The sequence below is a fragment of the Camelina sativa genome, chromosome 3, assembly GCF_030686135.1.
Source record: "Camelina sativa cultivar CO46 ecotype springtype chromosome 3, ASM3068613v1".
In the NCBI taxonomy this organism is placed as follows: Eukaryota; Viridiplantae; Streptophyta; class Magnoliopsida; order Brassicales; family Brassicaceae; genus Camelina; species Camelina sativa.
Window position 1 is genome coordinate 8,129,584 of NC_141882.1, and position 24,430 is coordinate 8,154,013.

At 36.6% G+C, this 24,430-nt stretch overlaps 6 protein-coding genes and 2 non-coding genes across 12 annotated transcripts; 5 read left to right on the forward strand and 3 right to left on the reverse strand.

The window, feature by feature from the left end:
* Positions 1-3: 3 nt before the first annotated feature.
* LOC104776115 (uncharacterized) lies at positions 4-1,729 on the forward strand. The gene is made up of 4 exons (XM_010500126.2): positions 4-578; positions 695-790; positions 895-965; positions 1,308-1,729. The coding sequence occupies exons 1-4, from the start codon at positions 306-308 to the stop codon at positions 1,618-1,620; spliced, it is 753 nt and encodes a 250-aa protein (XP_010498428.2). The 5' UTR covers positions 4-305; the 3' UTR covers positions 1,621-1,729.
* Positions 1,730-2,069: 340 nt separating this feature from the next.
* On the reverse strand, positions 2,070-4,966 carry LOC104776116 (tubulin beta-5 chain). Its single transcript, XM_010500127.3, has 3 exons — positions 4,337-4,966; positions 3,077-3,346; positions 2,070-2,928 (listed from the first exon to the last, which is right to left on the reverse strand). Exons 1-3 carry the CDS (start codon positions 4,731-4,733, stop codon positions 2,246-2,248), a joined length of 1,350 nt encoding a protein of 449 aa, XP_010498429.1. The 5' UTR covers positions 4,734-4,966; the 3' UTR covers positions 2,070-2,245.
* Positions 4,967-5,787: 821 nt separating this feature from the next.
* LOC147946692 (small nucleolar RNA Z161/Z228) lies at positions 5,788-5,882 on the forward strand. Its single transcript, XR_015595718.1, has one exon. It is a non-coding gene; the product is annotated as a small nucleolar RNA Z161/Z228 (small nucleolar RNA).
* A 3,561-nt stretch (positions 5,883-9,443) lies between these two features.
* LOC104776118 (ferredoxin--NADP reductase, leaf isozyme 2, chloroplastic) lies at positions 9,444-14,626 on the forward strand. 2 transcript variants are annotated; one of them, XM_010500128.2, is made up of 9 exons: positions 9,444-9,751; positions 10,055-10,316; positions 10,417-10,550; positions 10,632-10,710; positions 10,806-10,897; positions 11,019-11,096; positions 11,182-11,244; positions 11,340-11,574; positions 11,676-11,882. In XM_010500128.2, exons 1-9 carry the CDS (start codon positions 9,644-9,646, stop codon positions 11,741-11,743), a joined length of 1,119 nt encoding a protein of 372 aa, XP_010498430.1. In that variant the 5' UTR covers positions 9,444-9,643; the 3' UTR covers positions 11,744-11,882. The 2 variants fall into 2 exon arrangements, with proteins under 2 accessions (XP_010498430.1, XP_087364815.1); XM_087508689.1 differs by lacking the exons at positions 11,340-11,574; positions 11,676-11,882 and adding exons at positions 14,137-14,371; positions 14,447-14,626 and having other exon boundaries at positions 9,475-9,751.
* A 164-nt stretch (positions 14,627-14,790) lies between these two features.
* LOC104776120 (thaumatin-like protein 1) lies at positions 14,791-16,984 on the forward strand. The gene is made up of 3 exons (XM_010500130.3): positions 14,791-15,395; positions 15,481-16,189; positions 16,489-16,984. The coding sequence occupies exons 1-3, from the start codon at positions 15,347-15,349 to the stop codon at positions 16,691-16,693; spliced, it is 963 nt and encodes a 320-aa protein (XP_010498432.1). The 5' UTR covers positions 14,791-15,346; the 3' UTR covers positions 16,694-16,984.
* Positions 16,985-17,161: 177 nt separating this feature from the next.
* Positions 17,162-17,243, reverse strand: TRNAL-CAA (transfer RNA leucine (anticodon CAA)). The gene has a single exon. It is a non-coding gene; the product is annotated as a tRNA-Leu (tRNA).
* An 85-nt stretch (positions 17,244-17,328) lies between these two features.
* LOC104776121 (putative 3-beta-hydroxysteroid-Delta(8),Delta(7)-isomerase) lies at positions 17,329-18,651 on the forward strand. Its single transcript, XM_010500132.3, is given in 5 exon segments — positions 17,329-17,499; positions 17,502-17,606; positions 17,769-17,909; positions 17,988-18,096; positions 18,188-18,651. Coding segments are annotated over 5 exon segments (663 nt in total). The 5' UTR covers positions 17,329-17,465; the 3' UTR covers positions 18,462-18,651.
* Positions 18,652-18,922: 271 nt separating this feature from the next.
* Positions 18,923-24,366, reverse strand: LOC104776122 (kinesin-like protein KIN-6). Of its 4 annotated transcripts, none has more exons than XM_087508686.1 (22): positions 23,718-24,366; positions 23,434-23,633; positions 23,185-23,311; positions 22,975-23,069; positions 22,652-22,787; positions 22,307-22,372; positions 22,152-22,214; positions 21,988-22,038; positions 21,809-21,891; positions 21,623-21,725; positions 21,473-21,518; positions 21,153-21,307; positions 20,821-21,021; positions 20,631-20,690; positions 20,462-20,545; positions 20,306-20,365; positions 20,128-20,211; positions 19,900-20,039; positions 19,723-19,813; positions 19,470-19,603; positions 19,300-19,381; positions 18,923-19,200 (listed from the first exon to the last, which is right to left on the reverse strand). In XM_087508686.1, exons 1-22 carry the CDS (start codon positions 24,249-24,251, stop codon positions 19,105-19,107), a joined length of 2,691 nt encoding a protein of 896 aa, XP_087364812.1. In that variant the 5' UTR covers positions 24,252-24,366; the 3' UTR covers positions 18,923-19,104. The 4 variants fall into 4 exon arrangements, with proteins under 4 accessions (XP_087364812.1, XP_087364814.1, XP_087364813.1 ...); XM_087508688.1 differs by having other exon boundaries at positions 19,723-19,807; positions 23,718-24,364; XM_087508687.1 differs by having other exon boundaries at positions 19,723-19,807; positions 20,462-20,548; positions 23,718-24,364.
* Positions 24,367-24,430: the final 64 nt, after the last annotated feature.

Sequence of the window (24,430 nt, forward strand, 5' to 3'; positions counted from 1 at the left end):
CTTGGTTTATATATTGTTTGTAGAGAGCCACTGAGCTTCACACCAAATCAAATCCATCTCATTCGGTTCAGAAGAGACTTGAACCAAACCGAAGTCAGAAATAGAAATTTTGGTCCGGTTCAATGAAATGTGAGATTTAGCATTTTGGTATAGAAGATGAAACGACACCGTCCCAAGCATCCTTTTATTTTTGGATTAGGGCACAATTGACGGAGGAGGAACACAGCGGTTGGTTTCTTCTCCTCAAATCAAATCTCCCAAAAAAATTCCAGTAAAGGTTTCGAATTTTTGTTTGATTGAAGAAGATGCCATCGGAGGATTCGAAAGCTATGAATAAAGAGGAGGCTGAGGAAGACAATAAGAGCTTGAGTTCTCTTGCGAAGAAGAAACTCACGAACGACAACAATGCTGGTTCGAAGAGATTGAAGAAGGAAGACGATGATGATGACAAACCCATCAGGTTATCTTCATCTGGATCTCGTTCAAAGCCGCCAGTGAAGAAGAAGGAGGAGATTGATGATGAAGACGATGAGAAGATTCATGTTTCTAAGAGGAATTCCTCTGTTGCTGTCTCAAAGGTTCGATTCTTATTTATCTTTCTCTCTCTCTGTTTGCATATAAATTAAGAGAATGGTGAGAAATTTGATTTAGCATTGTGTTGATGATGAGTCTCTCTATCTATCTCTGGTTTTAGGAGAAGAAGAAAACAGAGGAAGAAGAAGAACCAAAGAAAAAGAGAGAAAGGAAAGTATATGATTTGCCTGGTCAGAAGAGAGACCAACCTGAAGAGGTAGCTTTTTGGGCTGCTCTCTCTCTCTTTCTCTTGACTTTTAGATTTCTTGGCCAATTCGTTTGAAGTTTTTCTCTTGTTTTTTTTTTTTTGCAATTCTGCAGAGAGATCCACTTCGGATTTTCTACGAGTCACTTTACAAGCAAATTCCCACTAGCGACATGGCTCAGATTTGGTGAGCTCTTATATTACTTTGTCTTCCCTGCATTGTTCTGCAACTTAAAAAATGTTTACACATATGTATTGTTTTGGTAATGTATCTGATCATTTGTCTTTGATCACTCCATGTGTAAGCTGAGTCCTACACCAAGTTGATTTATTCCTTTGGGACATAATGCCTACTTGTGTTTGATTTTTGATGGTCCCTTGTGTTTAGTGCCACGGTTTTAAGCTCACATGAATCTTGAACATCACAAAGCATTGTTAAATCTGGGATGGTTATTGTGTGGGGGTCTGTTCATCATTTGCTTTTAGCTTGCTCTGATTATTTGAAACCGTTTTGTGTTTATGATCACAGGTTGATGGAGTCTGGTTTGCTTCCAGCTGAAAAAGCAAAGAAAGTTCTTGAGAAGAAACTGCAAAAGGGTGGAAAGTTCAGTTCTCCTACAAAATCTGCAGCTTCTACTCCGAGAAGCAACAACAAATCCGTGCCCGTGAAGAAGGAGGCAAAAAAATCACCTTCTGAAGCATTGTCAGACAAAAAGAAGGGAACTGCTGTTTCGAAACCAGCCACGAAGAAGAGGAAGAAGAACTCCGATGATGTTAGTGATGACGACTCAGATGATGATTTTGTGGCTAGCAGAGTCTCTAAAAAACCTAGAGCCAAGTAGTTGGAGTTATAAGACTGAATTTGTAATCGGTTATTAGTGACTCAATTTGTAGATTCCTTAAAGGGGACGAATTCTTGAAGAGTAATGGAAGAGTTGGCAGATTGTTTCTGATCTTATTGCACTAACTTGATACATGCACACTTGTCCTGCGTTCTAGAATCATATGAGTGTTGTCTGATTATTAAGCAAAATAGAAAAAAACTAAGAGGTAGCCCCTGGCTTAGAACATGCATGATGGTCGCTCTTTTGTAAACCCCATGATTCTGACTTAGTGGAAAAGCCGTGGAACTGATCTTTGAGGCACTTTGCCTTGGAGCTTCAGTCTTCGATAGGACTCTCTGATATGGCAAGGTCTAATAGGTCTTATTAACAAAACTTTTATAAAAACTATTCTTCAATTTTAAAAAAAAAATCATAAACTAAAATAGAAAATATATGATACCCAAAAATATGGAAACTCAAACTTTCTTTATAACAATTTTGCCAACAACAAGTAACAAAACAAAACACATTAAAATAAATTCCCATTTTTTGAGTGTCTTACAATCAAATTTTAAAAGATAGATAATCAAAGAGTCGTTTCATTTAGTATAGATGTTTTGATTTGATCACTGATGGATCAAGTCTAATAAGCTTCCTCACCTTCAACTTCTTCATCCTCATATACTTCTTCATCCTCATCAGCTGTAGCGTCTTGGTACTGTTGGTATTCGGCGACCAAATCATTCATATTGCTTTCAGCTTCCGTAAACTCCATTTCGTCCATACCTTCTCCTGTGTACCAATGCAGAAACGCTTTACGCCTGAACATAGCCGTGAACTGCTCGCTCACTCTCCTGAACATTTCTTGGATCGACGTCGAGTTACCAACAAAGGTCGCCGCCATTTTGAGTCCCTTTGGTGGGATGTCACAGACGCTGGATTTCACGTTGTTTGGGATCCACTCAACGAAGTAAGAAGAGTTCTTGTTCTGTATGTTTATGATTTGCTCATCCACTTCTTTTGTGCTCATCTGTCCTCTGAATATAGCCGAGGCTGTGAGGTAGCGTCCGTGACGTGGATCAGCTGCACACATCATGTTTTTGGAGTCCCACATTTGTTGAGTCAGCTCAGGGACTGTGAGTGAGATGTATTGTTGCGAGCCACGTGAAGTGAGCGGCGCGAAACCTACCATGAAGAAATGGAGACGTGGGAATGGGATTAGGTTCACAGCGAGTTTCCTGAGGTCAGAGTTTAGCTGTCCAGGGAACCTTAAGGAGCAAGTCACACCACTCATTGTTGCAGAGATCAAATGGTTCAAGTCTCCAACTACATCATCATGCAAAATATGAAGATTTAGTTTTAAACAGATTTTGAAAATATCAAGATTGAGTTTTAAATACATTTTGAAAATATCAAGATTGAGTTTTAAATACATTTTGGGTTAGTGGGATAAGAAGGATTCAATGGTACTTACAGCTAGGAGTGCTGAGTTTGAGGGTACGGAAGCAGATGTCGTAGAGAGCTTCATTGTCGAGGACCATGCATTCATCAGCGTTCTCAACAAGCTGGTGGACAGAGAGGGTTGCATTGTAAGGCTCAACGACTGTGTCAGAGACTTTTGGAGATGGGAAAACAGAGAACGTGAGCATCATTCTGTCTGGATACTCCTCTCGGATCTTTGATATCAATAGAGTTCCCATCCCAGATCCAGTCCCTCCTCCCAACGAGTGGCACACCTGAAACCCTGTAATATATTGCAGCCCCATGATTCAAACAATGATTCCATGATAAATGCAGAACCAAAAGTGTTCATAAAATTAAACCAAACAAAAAAAAAGGTGTTCATATATAGACTGAGGAAATTAAACAACATCCATCTATCTAATCACTAGTCTAATTGCTAATTAAAATCAACTAAGACATAACGTTTCTATCCACTAAAGAAAATACAGTAAATATCATCACTCTCCCCAAAACAATGTTTGATGCACTAGTGACTAGTCAATAGTCATAGACTCATAGCTATATTTGAAGTTAAATAATCAATGTATTTTGTATGAACGCATCACGTAAGAACTGACCATACGTGAAATAAAAACTTAAAAAGAAACCACAAAATTCCAAGAAACCAATTTGTAGTAGGACCATTGCATCTTTTTATCCTGCAATCACGGTGCCTTGAAAATGTTGTGATCACGACATCAGAATAATATAATACCATATCTTTCCACAGCTTTATATGATAAAACTTCATTAAAAAAATAAAAATCTTGAATAGTAAGTAGTATACAAAACAGCTTGGCCCTACCAATAATAAGTGACAACATCCCACTCCACATAAACATTGCACTTGCAGTTCAATTATTTTTGCTGTCCTCACTTGCAAAATACATTAAACGAGACGATTTGATAGATCGAATTATTGAAGAAGAACCCACATGCACACAATTCAATAATGTGGGATAAATTTAACGAGATCATCAAAGTAACAAAACAAAAAGAATAAAAAAATAACAAAGGAAAATGAATTTAATTGTTGTGTGTAACTCTTACTAATCCGTGATCTATTTATTGAACTCGACTCGTGACTACATTTCTATACTAAGTAGATATCATACTATATGACATGAAGAGATGAATACTATATTAAATCCAAATGATGTAGTTACTACTATACGGATCATGATGTAGAGAACTTCCAACTGTAAAATTCAAAACAAGATATGTAAAGTACCTTGAAGGCAGTCGCAGTTCTCAGCTTCTTTACGAACAACATCAAGAACAGAATCAATAAGTTCAGCACCTTCTGTATAATGACCTTTAGCCCAATTGTTACCAGCACCAGACTGGCCAAAGACAAAGTTATCAGGACGAAAGATCTGACCAAACGGTCCGGATCTGATACTATCCATAGTACCAGGCTCAAGATCCATGAGAACAGCACGAGGAACGTATCTACCACCAGAGGCTTCGTTGTAATAGACATTGATACGTTCAAGCTGGAGATCTGCAGTGTCTCCGTTGTAACGTCCGGTGGCATCGATGCCGTGCTCGTCGCATATGACTTCCCAGAACTTGGAACCAATCTGGTTTCCACATTGGCCACCTTGAATGTGAAGGATCTCTCTCATTGTGTTAGTGTGTGTGTGGGGCGGGCGGTTCACAAGTCACAAGATCAAGAGAGATGGTGAGGAATATGTAAGATGGGGAGTGACAGCTAATATATATAACTGTCTTTGTTCTTCACTTCCCTCGCTTAGAGATTTTTATTCTCTGTTTCTCATCCCACCTAACTCTTTCATTTATAATTGTCATATTTTTACATTTTTTTTTCTTATTTACTTGAGATTTGCTGTCCAAGTATACATTATTAAATAAGTTGTTTGACAGAGAGAAGGTCATATTCTTCTTGCCAAATTTTTGGCCAACCATAATTGAAATCTCTTTTGTAAAATCGAACCATGACTCACAATCATATATATCTTTCATTCAAAAAATATTTACTTTCAGAAAGAAAAAAATGGGATCGGATCGGTAATACTATTATATGTTTAACATTGCCAAAAGAAAAGGTTGACATAATTTGAGATATTTCTTATTCAGTGTTTCCACTAGCAAGGATTGAGCAACTTATTAGAGCATGCATGTGCATATATTGCCAATATGTTGTTGTCTATATTGCCAATATGTTTATACAAAAACAAAAATTTGTAATATTTGTTTTTTCCCCAGTTGTTGAGGGACATAAGCGTAATGGGAACACGTTATGCATAAAAATTGTGTTTATTGAAATACTGTAATTTTGTGATTAATATAGTAAACTCTATATTTTTTATATCTAAAAAAAAACACAAGTTGTGAAAGAAAATAATTGTGTAAGGCTTTTCAATTTTAGAATTCGTGTCCATTTAAATAAGAAATGGGCTTAAAGTTGAGCCCAATAACTAAGTAAACGCCGACGTATTAATTTTAAAAAAAAAACCCTAGAGTTCGCTTCATCGTCCCTATATAATAAGCCAAACCTAATTTACAACAAAGAACATCGCCGGGATATCAAACTTTTTTTCCTCTCGTTTTTTTTTTTTTTTTTTTTCCCTGCACAGCATTCACCTTTGATCTTGTGTTTTTATTTTGCAAAAGCAAACGATTTTTTTTTTTGTTTTAGTTTGATGGGAAGAAGTAAAAAATTCAAGTGATGAGATTTGATCTAAAATTCTCACGACGGTCGTCTGAGGCCTTTTGTGGCCGATTGATGTACCGATCACTCCTCTCTGATGAAATCTTTCTTCAAACCCAAAAATCTCTTTATTTTTGTTTTTAAACCGTTGTTTTCTTTGATTTGATAGGTTAATTAGGTAGTTTTAAATATTTTAATATCGGAAAAAGCACACTCATCGAATTGGTTTTGGTATATTATTATTAATTGTAGATAATCATCCTTTGATGACCCTTAAGGAGATGTCCTATAACTCCTAAGCTTTGGAGAACAACAAAAGTATAATAATTGACCAATCGTGAGAAACTGTTCTTCTCAGAACTTCTAACTTGATTATCATAATCAAGATGGTTAAATTGAATGTTAGTATTAGGTCTCACGGAATTGGATTTTGATTAAGGCTTCAGAAGATTTGTGTAAAGAAATTATGAAAATCTCATTACATTGTACAATAGGCTCGGTAGTCGGTAGCTTCAGCACACACCCTAGACCCAATCATCTGCGTGACAAACGCGTGGTCTGCTGCACGTGCATGCACATTACATGTGTGCGCCCGGTTCGTTATATTTATTTGCGGTACCACCTTGTTTTAACATGCCTCCTCGATAATACAGTTAGATTGATTACGACGACGATATATTTGAACTAAATATTTAATATGAATTGCAAAGATAACAGTTAAGATATGAAATCGCATAATTTGGATTAAAAGGCAATAATCTTATAACACCACACCTTGTATGTAGTTAAAACTTAAAACTATGTAACACCGTAACTGATATGACAATAATCATCATATTCGTTGAGAACAACCTTATACACCACTCGCAACTTATCTCGTGTTTTTCTAATTAGACCATTGGTCTTCTGAATGCTTGAAGATAATCACAGAAAATTAAATTATACATATATACACACATATATATATATATATGTATATTTATTGTAGATTTCAAACAATTATGCATACCAAAATTTTATAATTGAATTTTATATCAAGTATGAAATTGTATAGGCAAAATAATTTTTTTTTTGTCTTTAAATAAATAATTATCGATATTTTTCATGTTTTTGAGCTTTGCATTTGCATGATATTATTTAGCGAAAGAATGTGACTGGATGACGATAAACTTTGAATTCCGTCGGGTGACACATAAGTCTATGTTGGCTCTTTTTGTACTAGAAGAAGATTATCGCTCGCCCGCATGCATATGGATGATTTTCGTTGGTCTGTCTTCATATCTACCTTGAAGGCATAGAAGCTCTATGTTAACACACAACATATTAATTCTTTAGAACAATAGAAGTCATCCAATTGTTCATCCTCTATGTTTGCTTCATTTGTGTCACATCTTGATCTCCACGAATAACTAACAATGATATATATTAGTTTGTTGGAAAACGATAGAGTGTTATGTGCAGCGTAATGTTCTAGTTAAATCTCTTAAAGAATTGTTGTTCGCAACAAATTTTGATCACAATATTTTTTGTTAACTAGGCGAATGTGACATTGTGCTCCTAAGTTAGTCTTCTCTAAAGGTCGAGGATAAATCGAACAAACCTTAGACTAAACCATTTTTTTTGTCAACTGTATTTATATTATATTGATGGTTAGATGTTACAATTAGACTTAAGGAAAGTCTTCACCTATACAAGGCCAAAAGGACTAAAAAGTCACTAAACCAACTAAGACCATGTTTATTGGTAGGTTGTTAGTTTAGGAGTTCTTAAATTTTTTAGTATTAAAACTGTACTTTTATAATATAAGAACCTTATGTTTGTTTATTTAAATTTTACTCATTTAATGGTAACTCTTAAAAGTGAGGTTCTTAGTTTTGAGAAAAAAAAATATATGTTTAAATGTTTGAACAATAAAGATTTTATTATTGCATTTCATAAACTTTTAAACATACAAAACACAAAAGCATATTAAAATAAAAGTAGAAATTACAAATCGGGAAAAAGTTTAGTTGTAATCTTGACGTGTCCCAAACTTTTGTCAGATATTTTCAACCAAATCATCTTTCAATTGTTGATGTTTTTGTTGATTACGAATTTCTTTCCGCTTGTTGAGCATGGTCATCATATTGGTGACATTTGAAGATATATCAGTTGAAACTGTAGAGTCCACATGTGAAGTTCCGTGTGCTTCTACTTGTGCGAATTCTGTTGAATCAAAATGCGTATACCCATCTCATTCGTCTTCTACTATCATGTTGTGAAGTATGATACACGCTCTCATTATCTTTCCAATTGTTTCCTTATCATGGACAAGAGCCGGGTTTTTGACTATGGCGAAGCGAGCTTGCAAGACTCCAAAAGCACGCTCGACATCTTTACGAACGGCTTCTTGACATGTAGCAAACAAGGATGCCTTTGGATATTGTGGAGACTGGATAGATTGAATAAAAGTAGTCAATTTCGGATAAATACCATCGGTGAGATAGTAAGCCAAATGATACTCGCGGCCGTTGACAATGTAATTCACTTTTGGAGCATGACCTTGTAAGATAACACCCTAATCTAAGGCACTTACGGATTCACCCCAACCTTTACAAAAGAATGACTCCATTAAGAGTACACAGAACCACAAAGAAACTTCAAGAAGAGGATCCCACTCTCTCTGTGAAAAATCCCGTTAGCCAGAAAGGAAACCCAACAGCCACAAAGGATTGAATTCGACCATCTCCAGAAACGGTCCGAGCAATGAGAAAAGCTCCTCTATTCGAAATCCCAGCTTCCAAAACAAAATTCCATTCCACGATTCCATTCAGAGCTGATAGCAACCGAGAAGAATGAAAACTAAAAGATGGTCATGCCTTAGGCCTATTAACCGCTCCCACCAAAGCAGAATCCTCCACATACTTAAACCATTTAAAAATAATATTAACATAACTAAAAATGAATATTAAAGTTCAAAATAACAATATAATATCAATTTCTCTCGATAAAAATTGTAACTATCATTGTAATATAATGTTTTGATTCGTAAGCATCAACAAATTTTTTTAATGAACTTATAAGAAAGAATTTTTAATTACTTGATGGAAATATTAGTATAGTTACGTTTTACTTATTTTTTCCTTAACTTTTGCTTAATTTTTTCTTATTTTTTACTTATGTTTTACTTCGTAAATTTTAGCGCATGTAAATATGTAATTATAAATGAACATACAAAAATCTTGAAAAATATGATATTATAGAAATGAATTTTCAATTACTTGATGAACTTTTTTGTATATATTGATTTATGTTTTATTTAAATTCATTTATAGTTAGTTTGGGATGAGATAAAATTACTACTTATGAGATTATGACATATAGAAATATTATATCAATATAGATGTTTTTTCTCCAATATCATTTGATGTAAATAAAACACATGAATAGTGGTAAAGGTGCTTTCAACATTGTTCAAGCAATAGTATAAAGATAATTTACCAATAAATAGTTCTTAAAATGAAAGAGTGCAAAGCAATGAAAAAGCATTATAATTATGGAATTTGTTATCTTGGTGTTCAATAAAATTTCTGATTTTATCTAATTTTCTTTATTTTTGTTCTGATTTTATGTACATGTCTTAAAAAAAATTAATATCATACTTGAGATTATTATTTTCATATTTATGACACACACAAAGAGATATATATATAGCTTCTTAGTCAAATAACCGTAACCACAACTTTGATCAATGAGATACTCTCTTCTTCAAACCTCATCCACCCAAACACAAATGTCTTCCAATCCTTCTCTTATCTTTCTCCGTCTGATTCCTTTTTATATTCCTCTGGATTTTTCTCCCATTTTGATTTCATTTGCTCGGCAATGGCGATGACTACCATGAATGCTGCTGTTTCCTTCACATCTTCAAACTCTTCTTCTCTTCCTGCTACAAGTTGTGCCATTGCTCCTGAAAGGATCAGGTTTAGTAAGGTACTCTTTTATATCTATCAGATACTCTGCTTTTTAGAGCTTTGCTTATACTCATAGTCATCTGGGTCTGGGTCTTAATCAATTTTTGAACTTGGATATACAGAGAACATTTTCTAAAATCGACTGATGATTTCTTAAATATGCCAACTTTGATTACTAGGTTAGGTCTCTGTTTAATAAAGTTTGGAACTTTGGATAAGCAGCTTCTGGGGTTTCACTTATAATGTAGTGGGTTTCAGTTCATCTAGTATTTGATGAGATCATGATTAGGTCTCTCTGTTGTTTTTTTTTTTTTTTTTGAAGGGTGCTCTTTACTACAAAAGCAACCATGTAGTGACAAGTAAAAGAGTGTTTTCCATAAGAGCTCAAATCACAACAGAGACAGATACTCCTACTCCTACTCCTGCCAAGAAGGTAGAGAAAGTGTCTAAGAAGAACGAGGAAGGTGTGATTGTTAACAAGTACAGACCAAAGGAGCCATACACCGGAAAATGCCTCGTCAACACCAAAATCACAGCAGATGATGCTCCAGGAGAGACCTGGCACATGGTTTTCAGCCATCAAGGTAGGGGATTTCATTACTTGATCCCATAAAACTATATAGTGCTGTGTATGATTCCCTTGTTGATGGTAATTAAAGTAGCATTTATGTTTGTATTTGATAGGAGAGATCCCGTACAGAGAAGGGCAATCTGTTGGTGTGATTCCAGATGGAATTGACAAGAATGGAAAGCCTCACAAGATCAGACTTTACTCGATTGCCAGCAGCGCTCTTGGAGATCTTGGCAATTCTGAAACCGTAAGCGACCATTTGTTTTACAGTTTTGAGAAAGAATACGGTTTGTTTAGTCTGGTTAAGTGAATGAACAAGTTTTTGCAGGTTTCTTTGTGTGTTAAAAGACTTGTCTATACTAATGACCAAGGAGAGACTGTTAAAGGAGTTTGCTCAAATTTCTTGTGTAAGTACCAACGAATAAGGCGTGTTTTTTTGTAAAAAGTTTAACTTCTTTCACCTATAATTCAACTTTCATGTTTGCTTTTCCTTGTTGTTAAGGTGACTTGGAACCCGGAAATCCAGTGAAGCTCACTGGTCCTGTAGGCAAAGAAATGCTTATGCCAAAGGATCCAAACGCTACTGTGATTATGGTCTGTCCCCTAAACCTCAATTTTATCTTGACTTTCTTATGATATAACTTCCATATAGGTTCAGTTTCTTGGAAACAGCATTAAACACTAATATTATCCTTCTTCTTGATGAACGCCACAGCTTGCTACAGGGACCGGTATTGCTCCTTTCCGGTCTTTCTTATGGAAGATGTTCTTTGAGAAACATGATGACTACAAGGTGAAACGTTTGCTTTGGTCAATAAGCTTTTTTGATAACAAACAAACATATCAAAATCTAATACCTTGTAATCCTCATTATGCAGTTCAATGGCTTAGCTTGGCTTTTCTTGGGTGTACCAACCACTAGCTCATTGCTCTACCAAGAGGCATACATACATAAACTCTTCTTCTAGTTTTCAAAATCCTTCCAATTCAACATAACAAAAAATCCTGTTTTGATTGTCATGTGTTTGAACATCAGGAGTTTGATAAGATGAAAGCAAAGGCCCCCGAGAACTTCAGGGTGGATTATGCGATAAGCAGAGAACAGGTGAACGACAAAGGAGAGAAAATGTATATCCAGACTCGGATGGCGCAGTACGCAGCTGAATTATGGGAGTTGTTGAAGAAAGACAACACTTTTGTCTACATGTGTGGACTTAAGGGAATGGAGAAAGGAATTGATGACATTATGGTCTCATTGGCTGCAAATGACGGTAAGAAGAGCAGAAAAATAGTACTCTAATTCTTGAAACATCCACTACAATGAAGGTAAACTCTAATGAATACATGTTTTTTTTTTTTTGTGATGGTTTAGGTATTGACTGGTTTGATTACAAGAAGCAGTTGAAGAAGGCAGAGCAATGGAACGTTGAAGTCTACTGATCAAAAGATACTTTGACATTCGGTAGCAAGTATAGTGGAACAAAACTGTTATTTTCGCTTCCCAATTGCTGTAATTTAAAGCAAAGTTTTTTAAGTTATCGAGCACCCTGAAAGAGACGAAATCACTTTATCCTCGTAAGACTCGAGACTCCAGGTGTTCTGTCATGTGACCCAAATTACTAACGACAACTGAAAACATAGGAGTTAGGAGCCACTGTGTAAAGCTAGTCACTAAATCACCATTAGTTAACAGTGTATCAAGAAAGATAGCAATATGATGAAATCTTGCAAAAGTAATTGTTCTTAAAATTTGGACATCTTAATCATGGAGAATTAGCCGTCAAATTAAACAATCAATCACTAGAGAACAGACAAATTAACCCGTAATCTACCAAGTAAAATTATAAGAAAAATCCATAATTTATGCAGAGGAATCTAAATCCGAGATTACATAAAAGGAAAAACATAAGAGTAGAGTTTATTTAGAGTGCATAGTGGATAAAAGTAGCTAATAACAAAAGATGAGAAATACATAGGTACGTAGGCCATTGATAAAAATAACAAAACAATGGATATGATAAGATAAATCACTCCTCTTACTCTCTTAGTCTTCATCTTATTGAGAGATTCCTCTTTCATCCCAGAGTGAACCTGCATGTCTTCACATGGACTAATTCTTTCCCATAAGAGAACTTCTCAGTACAACCATGTTTGGCGTTTGGGCATGGCATAATGATTGCTTTAAAAATTCTCTCCATTAACACAGATCGACAGTTACCAATCGGCAAAGTGCAAGCAGGGCATTTGTTCTTCACTTTAGTACAGCAAGACGAACAAGCTATATGTCCATTCTCACACTGAGAAAGCAAAAGCAAAAAAAAAAATCACAAGTCAAATGAAACTATAACACCAAAATACAAATCTAAAACTGGTAAAAAAAATTCATATGTTATGTGGGCAGGAACAGTCATCTATCTATATACACTAGTAACCCACATTTCAGTGACTAATGAAATTAACATCTTTTAAAGGCCTACAAAGTCTCTCAACACATATGCAACTTTTTTAACCAACATCAAACGTTTTTCAAAACACTGAATCAAAACCAGAAGAGAGAAAGAACTGTGGGGTGAAGTAAGAAAAAAGACCTGAAAGATAGGCATCAGGGATGTTAGTGCCTGACTACAAATGGGACAATCGAGGAGATCAAGCTCGAATATTTTCCCACATTTAGGCCATGTTCGTTTCATCATTTACCATTTCCATCTAAATGATCTATTTAAATGATACATCTAAATGATTCATTTCAATGGCAAATGGCCCAACAAACAAGATAAAAAAAATAGTTCATTTGGATGGTCAATCAATAATTCTCCTGTAATTTTTTGATGAACCATTTTCATCCAAATGGTCCAACTAGAATCATCCAAATGAGTTTCAAATTTTTGCCTAAAATTTTAAAACCCATTCAGATGATGATGCTCTTTTTTTTACAAAAACGAACAACACCTGAATGATTCATTCAGATGGTCCATCCAAATGAATAAACGAACAAGGCCATTGATAGAAATAACATATGATTCCCACATTTAGTCACCTCATCTTTTCCTCCATCCATGGCTACTTCGTCTTAGCGGTGTTATTGGAGTGATCATCTAATTTGCCTTCTTAAATAGATGTGTTTGGTGTTCAGAATTGGATCACTGAAGAGTTTTATTAGAGTTGAACATTTGGTTTACTTAATAATTTGGACTAGTTGGTAAGGAAGTTAAGTCTCCTGAACGTTTCGGATGATTTGGTTTAATTTTGGATAATCTGGTTTAATTTTTGAATTTCGGATAATCTGGTTTAAAGAGATGTGTTTGGTGTTAAGAATTCGATCACTGAGAGTTTTATTAGAGTAGAACATTTAGTTTAGTCAATAATTTGGACTAGTTGGTAAGGAAGTTGAGACGCCTGAACGTTTCGGATAATTTGGTTTAATTCAGATTTCAGTTTAGTTCTATTCTATTAAATAAAATTATTGAATGAAATTTTTTTTGAAAAATCAGCACATTAATGATCACACAATAACTATAATTGAAAAAAATCGTTACCCCGTTTTGAAACGTTCTCATAGCAATTGATAACACAACTAAACGTATCAAAATTTTAATGATTGCTTTGGTCAATAAGCTTTTTTGATAACAACTAAACATATCAAAATTTAATGCCTTGTAATCCTCATCATGCAGTTCAATGGCTTAGCTTGGGCTTTTCTTGGGTGTACCAACCACTAGCTCATTGCTCTACCAAGAGGCATACATACATAAACTCTTCTACTAGTTTTCAAAATCCTTCCGATTCAAAATAACAAAAAATCCTGTTTTGATTGTAATGTGTTTAAACATCAGGAGTTTGATAAGATGAAAGCAAAGGACCCCGAGAACTTCAGGGTGGATTATGCAATAAGCAGAGAACAGGCGAACGACAAAGGAGAGAAAATGTATATCCAGACTCGGATGGCGCAGTACGCAGCTGAATTATGGGAGTTGTTGAAGAAAGACAACACTTTTGTCTACATGTGTGGACTTAAGGGAATGGAGAAAGGAATCGATGACATTATGGTCTCATTGGCTGCAAATGACGGTAAGAAGAGCAGAAAAATATTCCACTACAATCAAGGTGAATACATGTTTTTTTTTTTTTTTTGTGATGGTTTAGGTATTGACTGGTTTGATTACAAGAAGCAGTTGAAGAAGGCAGAGCAATGGAACGTTGAAGTCTACTGATCCTAGAGACTTTGACATTCGGTAGCAAGTATAGTGGAACAAAACTGTTATTTTCGCTTCCCAATTGCTGTAATTTAAAGCAAAGTTTGTTTTAGTTATATTTTGCTAAAAAGGGAGTTATTTAATCTTTTATCATTCGTTTGCTACCATTTTTTGGCTCTAAGTTAAAATGATACACTGATAGAGATAACCATCCAAAAAAAATGTCAACAAAGGAAACAAAAAATGGTTACAGAGTTGACAGCAATATGTAGATTGTGAGGTAGCTAACCAATCCTCTGACAATGAGATGAGTACTATCCAATCCTATCAATAAACAATATTAAATGAAACTCTACTATATAATAAATTCATGTTTCTATTTAAACAAGTAATGGTTTCTTAGGAAACTTGAACACTTGAGTAGTTTAGTTGATTTTGGGTTAGACTAATTCATTTGCGTTTAGGTGTTTAACTTCATAACGTTACCTTTCAAGCCATAAAATATCATATGAGTTATATATATATCAAGACATGGTTGAGATATTTCTAGGTAGAGCCGACCAGAAAAAGAGCAATCTAGTATGTAAGCTAATGTTTCTTCTCACTTTTTTTTTTCTTTTTGTCAGAGGCTCATTTGTCAGTAACCGTTTGATCACAACGGCTAAATCAACCACGTGGTCAGACATACCGTAACATACCAACACACAGCAACACTTGATTGTAGCTCATTAAAAAAGATCGCCAGCAGAATTAAAACTCTTTAAATCACTCTCCTCTGTTTTTCACCATCTCTGTTTCGCTCTATCAAGAAGAAGAAACAGAGCGTTCACATTATTCCTTCAATACAACAATGGCATTGATCTTCTTCTTCTTCATGTTATCGAACTTGTTCTTCTCTGGTAAGAATCTTTTTCTGATTTACCTGTAAATCTCAACGACTCTGAAATCATTTTTAAAAGTTTCTTAGTTTTATTGTTATCTCAGGAGCTATGTCGAGGAGCTTCACAATAGCGAACAAATGCGACTACACAGTTTGGCCGGGAATTCTATCTAACGCCGGAGTTCCTCCGTTGCCGACCACTGGCTTCGTTCTTCAACAAGGCGAGACGCGTACAATCGACGCGCCGTCTTCATGGGGAGGTCGTTTCTGGGGAAGGACACTCTGCTCAACCGGTTCCGATGGAAGATTCACATGCGCCACCGGAGATTGCGGTTCCGGAAAGGTCGAATGCGCCGGGACTGGAGCTGCTCCACCGGCGACTCTAGCTGAATTCACTCTCGACGGCTCTGGAGGGCTCGATTTCTACGACGTGAGCCTCGTCGATGGCTACAATGTCCAGATGCTGGTGGTTCCTCAAGGCGGCTCCGGCCAGAACTGCAGCACTACAGGCTGCGTCGTCGATTTAAACGGCTCGTGTCCGTTGGAGCTAAGGGTCAATAGCGTCGGAGGAGGCGATAAGGGGACAATAGCGATGGCTTGTAAAAGCGCGTGCGAAGCGTTTCGGGAGCCGCAGTATTGTTGCAGCGGCGCGTTTGGGTCGCCTGATACGTGTAAGCCGTCTTCGTACTCGAGGGTCTTCAAGAGCGCGTGCCCACGCGCATATAGCTACGCGTATGACGATAAGTCTAGTACATTTACGTGCGCCAAATCGCCCAACTACGTCATCACTTTCTGTCCTTCTCCCAACACCAGGTTTCAATTCTTGGTCTATTTACTTTCACTTCACCCCTTCAATTCGTGTAATAAAAGGTGGTTAGAAATAATTACTTTATAATCATAGTAGCTGACTAACTTTACACTAATGATGATTATTAGAATTTTTTTGCTTGTTGTATAATCGAAGTCACTTTATAAATCATTAATTTTGCTATACAAGTTTTGTTTCTTTTCAAAGAGAGTTAGTCATTTTGTTTGATAGATATTTGTTTGTCACGCTCCGATGTAAGAGACGAGTAGGAACATTATTAATAACTCATTATTTTATTTTGCAGCCTAAAATCAGCGGAGGAAGAGGAACATAGCACAGAGACAATGACGAAGACGACAAGTTCAAGTTCCGCCAGAACGACGTCGTCGCAGATGGTCTATGAAGGTGCTCTGGATGAAAGTAGTGGTTCACCATCTACGTGTTACGGCTTATCACGTGTGATCGCAGTCGCTGCGCTTGCTTTTTGCCGTATGTGGTGGTTCTTCTGACTAGACTCTATCTCTTTTTAGTGTCTGCCGACGTATGCGAAGAAACAAGAACGTATATGGGCCTTAGAAGGCCTTTTTATCGTCCTGCCCATGTGACGTTTGGATTGAGTTGTTCACTCTAGATTGAGATATGGTATAGACTTATAACTTGTATATAAGCCTAGAAGATATTTCATGTATTTAATTCGAATATGCATGTATGATTAGATGACGGGTAGAAAAATACTAGTTACTCTGGTGATTGAAAATATATGAAAGCTGGGCCAACAATCCTACCTTAATTTACATTAATTTCGAATATGGGCCAACAATCCTACCTTAGTTTCCATAATTTCGAATATGGGCCAACAATCCTACCTTAGTTTACATTAATTTCGAATATGGGGCCAACAATCCTACCTTAATTTACATTTCGAAAAGTCCGTTTTCGACATAATTGAATTATAATTGGAAAGGAAAAAAAAATATTGTCAGAAGTGGGATTTGAACCCACGCCCTCGAGAGGACCGCAACTTGAGTGCGGCGCCTTAGACCACTCGGCCATCCTGACATGTTTGACTTTTGCGATCACATAACAATTAATAAATGTGAGTCAATACTGTGCTCAACCCATTTTGACCAATTATTACCAAAGGACGAGTGAATTACTCGGATCGTGGAGATTAGTAAAGTAGCACATCGATCAGATCTAGTAGCTCCACAAACGGACTAAAATCTCTACAAGAAAGAAACACACAAAGAGTTGAGGAGAACTAAAAAAAAAAAAAAAACAATGGAGGAAGCGGCACATCCTTACGTTCCGAGAGATCTAAATTGCCGGGATACGTACCAATCTCAATGTCCATGTCTTTCATCCTCGCTGTCTACCTCGGTGCTTCCCTCCTTGTCGTCTCTCTCGTCTGGCTTCTCTTAGGTAAATCCAATTCCCGCTCCACCTCAATCTCTGTCAAAATCAGATCATCGTTTTTAAGTTGAATTTGAACAGATTAAAAGAATTGATCTTTAGTTTGACTCAGTTCAATTAGAGAGAATTTTTGCTGATGGGGTTGGTTGGTTTGGTTTGGTTTGGTTTCAGGGAGGAAGAAAGCTAAAGTTGAGAAATTGCTAATGTGTTGGTGGGCATTCACTGGTCTCACTCACATTATCCTCGAGGGCTATTTCGTTTTCACCCCTGAGTTTTTCAAGGACAACACTTCTTGTTATCTCGCTGAAGTCTGTAAGTTCCCTCTTTTTCTTAGTGTTGTTTGTTCTTTGTTTCTCCAATTAGCTAAAAGTTTGTTTCTTTCTTTCATAGGGAAAGAATACAGCAAAGGTGATTCGAGATACGCAGGAAGGGATTCTGCAATTGTATCTATTGAAGGGATCACTGCTGTTATCGTTGGCCCTGCTTGTCTCTTAGCTATGTAAGTTTTCTTCATTTCAAATGAAGTAGTAGCTTTGCAATTTGGTTTTGAGTGAGTAGTTGAATGTTGTTGTTGTTGTGATGAGAATCAGATATGCCATTGCTAAGGAGAAGTCGTATAGCTACGTGCTTCAGCTTGCGATTTCGCTTGGCCAGCTCTATGGATGTTTGGTCTACTTCATTACGGCTATCTTGGAAGGAGACAACTTTGCTACGAACTCATTCTACTATTACTCATACTACATTGGGGCTAACGGATGGTGGATCTTGATACCGTTGCTCATTTCTTTCCGTTGCTGGAAAAAGATTTGTGCAGCTGTTGCCGACAACATCGTCGAGACAAAGACAAAGAAGAAGAACCGTTGAAGCAAAGATCAAAGACTCTTCTTATTTTTCCAACATTTCGACCTAGTGATGATCTCTTTATCTCTTCAGGTTATTTTTATAGCAATGAACATGAATCTTCATTTGCGGATGATTTATCCATTTTAAAAACTTTGGCTATGTTATATCTTTACAGCAATGAACAAGGGGGTATAATTTATCCATTTTTTCATTTGATATTTGCATTTTTGTTAAGCTTTTCTTACATTAACTCAAGATCCCGTTTATACGGCTAATCACAAGGGATAAAAAGGTGGTCTTGATGGTTAAACATAATTTTTGCAGAGATATGCATAGGTAGCAAGCAACAAAACGACCATGCCAGTGTGAGTTGTGGAGATATACATCTCAGTGGTCTTTGACAAATGGCAAGTATAACAATGAAATTGTATGTGTACTTACGAAATATTTTTGACAAGTACTAATGAATCTGATAACGGAGCTTAGGAGACCATCATTCATTTTTTCATCTTGCGGCTCAAAAAAAGCTTGGACCAAATAACAGACTCAAAATATTTCAGTTTTTCTTTGCTATATATACAACCAGGATAATATTTTAAACCTTTACTTAAGACTCACAATAGAAGGTACAATAAGATGTTGATGCAAGTTTGTTTGATAGATGTTAGAGATGAAGATTGTCAGTGAGGAGGCGGAGGAGAGTGACACTCCCTTGGCTTCTCGGTTGTGATACTGTCGTCTTCTTTCCACCTCTGTTCCCCTGCAAGTGTAGAAATGGACAACTTAATCACATGACTTTGATCTAAACCTTCTGCCAACATAGTTTAAGTTTGCTTCTTTGTGTCTAGCTCGGTCATACCTTTGGCTCGGCGATATCATCCTCGATCTCTAACGTGTTTATTTCTCTTGTTAATAGCACAGACGCAGCAGGTTGGAGTCTCCTGTTACAGGAACAATGGTTTTCTATTTAGGAAAACCTGAAAAAAGAGACAGAGAAAGAAGAAATAAAGATTGGCAGAAAAAAAGAACCTTCTTGGTTTCTGTCCATTCCTCTGTTTCGTAGTTGATGTAGGTTCTGATTCACGGGCAGGATTAGGAACCTCAATTTCCTGAACTTTGGTTGATTCTGCTTTCTTTTGAACACGAGTCTTGCCGTTTTTAACCTAGAAATGAGAATGAAGTTTAGTTATAACAGTTTTAAAGCATTGTGAACTTTGATTTTGTGCCATGAGATGAAGTTATCAAGGTTTGTGGAGGAGCATGAGATTGAGAATGGCCAAACCTGTGGTTTCTCAATCGGCTTATCTTTTATGTCCAAGTCATTCATTTCCTCAGTTAGAGATCTGGATGGCGCTGGCAACAGTCTCCTGTTTCTGGAAAGAACCAAAGATAATTTAGACAGAGAAAGAGACCGGTTCCTACAACTTCAATAGAGAAGAAGATCAAGATAACTCTTAACCTTTCTTGCTTCTCTGAATCGGGACATCTGTGGGATATTGCGGATTTTGTTTGAACGTTAGACATCCGGCTGTTGATGCAATCTTGACTAACTTCAACTTGTTCTGGTGAAGGTGTTGGATCATCTTGATTCTGGATGACCTAGAGGAAAATCAGTTTTGAGTTCTTTACATTCTAGAGTTGTCGAATCTAACGGACTGATCCAATGAATGAAATTACTTCATTATACCTGATCTCTTGGAAACTCAGTAACTTCAGTTTCAACATTAGTAGTCGCAGAAGGAATCCCCACATTTTCTTCAGAACTGATAGACTGCCGATAAGTGCAAACACACAACAAAGAACATGATTTCATGAGCAAAGTTTCTGAGATACACAAAAAATATGTCTACTTAAACTATCCTTACTCTTGGCTCTGCATCATTCTGAGAAGACAAGTGACATGGAACAAGTACAGCATCTTTCACCTTAAAACACAAATGGAAATCAGTTTTGAGTTCTTTACATTCTGGAGTTGTCGTATCTAACGGATTGACCCAATGAACGAAAATATTCCATTATACCTGATCTCTTGGAGACTCAGTAACTACAGTTTCATCATGAGTAGTCGCAGAAGGAATCCCCGCATTTTCTTCAGAATTGACAGACTGCTAAGTGCAAACACACAGCAAAGCACATGATTTCATGAATTCTAAGTTACACAATGAATATGTCAACTTGAACAATCCTTACTCTTGGCTCCGCATCATTCTGAGAAGACAAGTGACATCGAACACGTACATCATCGTTCACCTTAAAACACAAATGGAAAGGTTATAAATATCAAAGAAATTATGACATGCAGCCTTAGAACGAGCAGATACTCCAAGACATAATTAGTAAACAGATATATATACACAACAATATAGCAGCCAGGCACTACATTTTTGCTTGGCACAGGAGACTCGCTGGATTCATCTGCGCTGACTTCTTCGTTTGCATATACAACAGCTTCTACCTCAGGTATACATGACTCTACCAGGCAAGAGGACTTGAGACTGATCAACTCTGTCTCCAATCCAAGAGACTTTAGCTCTTCTCTTCGAAGGCTATCTTTGAGAGTGCAAATTTCACCTTCTGCAACCTAAGATGATTTAAAGCAAAAAAAAAAGATATCTTTCAACTGTGGTACATCATAGCTTCAAGGAAGTTATCTTAGTCACAAATTGTTCAATGAAAACAAAGCCAAATGAAAGGCAAATTCAGGATATTTACTTTTAGTTTCGCGTTGTACTGCTTCAGAACATTCCATAAGACTTTAGAAAAATTCCGCATGATGATGTGCTCTCGCTCATTTTTATCTTGGGCAGCATGTTCCAGACTCGGAGAGGATCTGTCTGTTGGATCAGCTTTCTTTCCCTGCAAATGCACTGGTGAGGAGACGTATTAGATATTAGCTTTCTTGTTTGTAAACAAGTCTTTTCTGTAATCTCTCATCACCTCTCTCAGTGAAGATAAGAGATCGCAGAACGAAAACGACCAATAAAAATTCCATACAGTCAAAGTGTAGAAAATTTGTCAGAGAAAAATCTTACCTTCCTGAGCAATTTGGTTTCTCCCTTCATGAAAAATGTCTTCTATCTAGAGATGGAAAACACAACAATTTTTAGTAAATGGCATATGTCAATAACTTTTCAGTTTTGCTGAAAAATACAATAACAGTGTATAGAGGAAGCCAAACTTACTTGGGAGTTCTTGGGAGCACTAAGTTTAATCTTCTTGTTTTTTTCAGCTCGTGGAAATGTCTTGAGCTGCCTCTTGTTGCAAGGTTCCTCGGTGTTATCAAATCTAAACAAAACAACAAATTCAAAGGCATTAGCACTTGCGAGAAAAGTATACTTCCTCTTTGAGTTCATAATAACAAACATTACTTTATTTTCATATACGGTGATGCTTGTCTCAAAAGATAGGAGGTATCAAGATAATCCTCTTCCCCTGCTTTGACAGTTAAAATCTGTAACATAGATAGAAGATGAGAAGAGTTTTCAAATATTTGAAAATTAAATCTTGTTGAAGAACTCAACAAAATCCTAAAAAGTGTTACGCATACCAAAGCCATCCTTTTTTTCCCCTCTAGGTAATCGCGCAAGTACCTTGTCAACTACATAAAAGCCAAAATCATATTACCGTATAGAATGGAGGAAGATTAGATAACTATAAATCATTTAAAAATTCATGAGATAATGTGAAGGGGTTTTTGAAGGTAGACGCTACCAAAGAATTTTGATGATGTTTCTGCAATCCCCTCTTTCGGTTCTTCTGGTACTCCAAGAGTGACTGCCAACAGACACCGAGTGTTCATGGTTAGTAAAATTGGAGGCATAAAAAAAGAAGAACAGCCCAAGGGAGACCAAAATCAATGGCCTTACCCGTAAACATTGACCAAAAACCATGGATGTGTTATTGATGAAATTACTCTCAACCAACCTTTCTCCCTGCAAAACAATTTGAAGGGGAATAGAGGGACCAAGTTTTAGTTTACAAATGAAGACATATTCACTGTTAAATCACTATTTTGATGCTAAGAACAAGTACTGGACAAAATCTTACAGTCACCTATAATCTGTAATTAAACTAGGAATAATTTCTCCTAACGGTTACACAGAATCTGTATTTTTAAGACAGATGCTTTCAGACATGACATATATTAGTGGCTTTGCATATCAAATATGTGAAGAGTTCATATACAAAGTGCAAACACAACAGATTAAAACCTGATTTCCTGTTCTTTTCTCTCTTTCTGCACCAGCCAGATCCACTATTGTCAGCATAGCATCACTGGACTGCATTTTTGTCTCGTTGGAAAAGCGATTGCATGATGCTCGTATGTTAATGATGCATTGTGAGCGACTGCGAGTAATTCCAAAATTAGTATAGAACATGAAGACATCTGAAAGGCTTCTAATTCATTTATCGACTAAATAAAAATGGCTCTAGTTTCCATGTGAAAGGCTTCTAATTCAGTTCATTTATCGACTAAATAAAGGGTGTCAGGGTGTTAAAATCAAGGTAGAGCAAAACTTTTGTTGCCAAGTACCTTGATTGGCTGTTCGAGTTTGTGGTAGCTGTTGCACGTTTCAGCATTGCTTGTCCAATTAAAGACTCTGCTTCCTCCAAACTATGGATTGGGACCTACTTAACACAAATAATTGAGAAAACTGAGAGTTACAATATTCATCTATCATTATGAAATGCAACTGAATGTTATTGTCAACCCAAGAAAACTCCATAAGAAACACTCACAAACCTCTTTCAAACCCCTGATGGTTGATTGTTGCACAGACAATTCAGAGCTTTCACTACCTAGTAAATCATAAGCTTTCTCCCCTTTCCTTCGTTCGGAGCATATTTCAAATATGGACAAGTTAAATGACCTAAAGAAAAGCAAAAGAGATGTTATGGAGCAAAAAAAATATAAAAGCTATACAGTTTGGTATTTTCTGCTATTGACAGAAATATCCATGATAATCCCATTAAGATGAACAAACAATAATACCTCACAGAAGCATCAGAACTCTCATCACTCTTCTTGAAAATCTGACGGAGAGTAATTGGCACAATTCCAGGATTCTTCAAAGTTCCAAAGACTGTATGAGTCTTCCCAGAGCCACTAGGTCCCAACGCAGCCAACATTCCACTTTTCCCTTTCATGAAATCCTCCAACAATGGTTGAACCATTTTATCATACACATCGTTCTACAAACAAACCATCAATTAATCGGTCATCTCAGAACCCAATCTCAAAAATTAAACCAAAAAAATCGCAAAAAGTGATCGAACCTGAGAACAATCAGCCGGGAAGACATGAGAAAACCCTTCGTAAACCTCAGTCTTGCTTCGTTTCAGCTCTTGCAACGCTTGAGGCGGAGTTAATGTGACTGAATACGAATCGTTCAAAGCAATACAAGCCGCCGCCGCCTCTTCCTCCTTCTTCTTAACCTTCTTCGCGATCTCCGGGTTCCTGTTCTCCTTCGCGATGTGCTTCTTCGAAGGATTCTGCGGCCAGACATTTCTAGGCCTGCTCTTCGCTGTGTTGGTGGTAATAACCTTGGTGGTTAAGGATTTCAAAGGTTTGATTCTCAGGAAAATCTTCAAACTCTCTGGAACTGTGGGTTTGGTTTCGGATTGAGGGATTTGAATGGAGAGAATCTCGTCGATTGGGAAAGTAGGAACGTCGTGAGAGGAGAGAGGTTGGTTTTGCTTACTCGCAGTGGTATACGGAGTTGCTCTAGCTCTCCTCGGAGGGTTTCGTCGCACTGTTACGGTTGAAGGACACGGCGGAGGACTGATACTTTTCTGCTTCTCCTCCTCCATTGTCTCTAATAAGTGGCGGAAAAATGGAGCGTTTCAATTTTCAACTTTTCAATTGATAAATCAATTTTGGGTATTTTTTTTTTTTTTTTTTTTGTTTTCCTCAATTTTGGAATTTATTTCAGTACGAAATTAATATTTAAAATAAATACTTTTCAAATTTCAAATAAGCCCATATATTG

What these genes read in the sequence shown, in the direction of transcription:
- LOC104776115 (XM_010500126.2), top strand. Translation starts at nt 306, where the DNA reads ATGCCATCGGAGGATTCGAAAGCTATGAATAAAGAGGAGGCTGAGGAA. An exon ending in CCTCTGTTGCTGTCTCAAAG is followed by an intron (nt 579 to 694) that starts GTTCGATTCTTA and finishes CTCTGGTTTTAG; the next exon opens with GAGAAGAAGAAAACAGAGGA. An exon ending in AGAGAGACCAACCTGAAGAG is followed by an intron (nt 791 to 894) that starts GTAGCTTTTTGG and finishes GCAATTCTGCAG; the next exon opens with AGAGATCCACTTCGGATTTT.
- LOC104776116 (XM_010500127.3), bottom strand. Translation starts at nt 4,733, where the DNA reads ATGAGAGAGATCCTTCACATTCAAGGTGGCCAATGTGGAAACCAGATT. An exon ending in GAACTGCGACTGCCTTCAAG is followed by an intron (nt 3,347 to 4,336) that starts GTACTTTACATA and finishes AATATATTACAG; the next exon opens with GGTTTCAGGTGTGCCACTCG. An exon ending in CAAACTCAGCACTCCTAGCT is followed by an intron (nt 2,929 to 3,076) that starts GTAAGTACCATT and finishes ATGATGATGTAG; the next exon opens with TTGGAGACTTGAACCATTTG.
- LOC104776118 (XM_010500128.2), top strand. Translation starts at nt 9,644, where the DNA reads ATGGCGATGACTACCATGAATGCTGCTGTTTCCTTCACATCTTCAAAC. An exon ending in AAAGGATCAGGTTTAGTAAG is followed by an intron (nt 9,752 to 10,054) that starts GTACTCTTTTAT and finishes TTTTTTTTGAAG; the next exon opens with GGTGCTCTTTACTACAAAAG. An exon ending in CTCATTGGCTGCAAATGACG is followed by an intron (nt 11,575 to 11,675) that starts GTAAGAAGAGCA and finishes GTGATGGTTTAG; the next exon opens with GTATTGACTGGTTTGATTAC.
- LOC104776120 (XM_010500130.3), top strand. Translation starts at nt 15,347, where the DNA reads ATGGCATTGATCTTCTTCTTCTTCATGTTATCGAACTTGTTCTTCTCT. An exon ending in ATCGAACTTGTTCTTCTCTG is followed by an intron (nt 15,396 to 15,480) that starts GTAAGAATCTTT and finishes TTGTTATCTCAG; the next exon opens with GAGCTATGTCGAGGAGCTTC. An exon ending in TGTCCTTCTCCCAACACCAG is followed by an intron (nt 16,190 to 16,488) that starts GTTTCAATTCTT and finishes TTTATTTTGCAG; the next exon opens with CCTAAAATCAGCGGAGGAAG.
- LOC104776122 (XM_010500134.3), bottom strand. Translation starts at nt 24,251, where the DNA reads ATGGAGGAGGAGAAGCAGAAAAGTATCAGTCCTCCGCCGTGTCCTTCA. An exon ending in AGTTCTGATGCTTCTGTGAG is followed by an intron (nt 23,312 to 23,433) that starts GTATTATTGTTT and finishes GCTTTTCTTTAG; the next exon opens with GTCATTTAACTTGTCCATAT. An exon ending in AGAATGATGCGGAGCCAAGA is followed by an intron (nt 20,549 to 20,630) that starts GTAAGGATTGTT and finishes GTTTGCACTTAG; the next exon opens with CAGTCTGTCAATTCTGAAGA.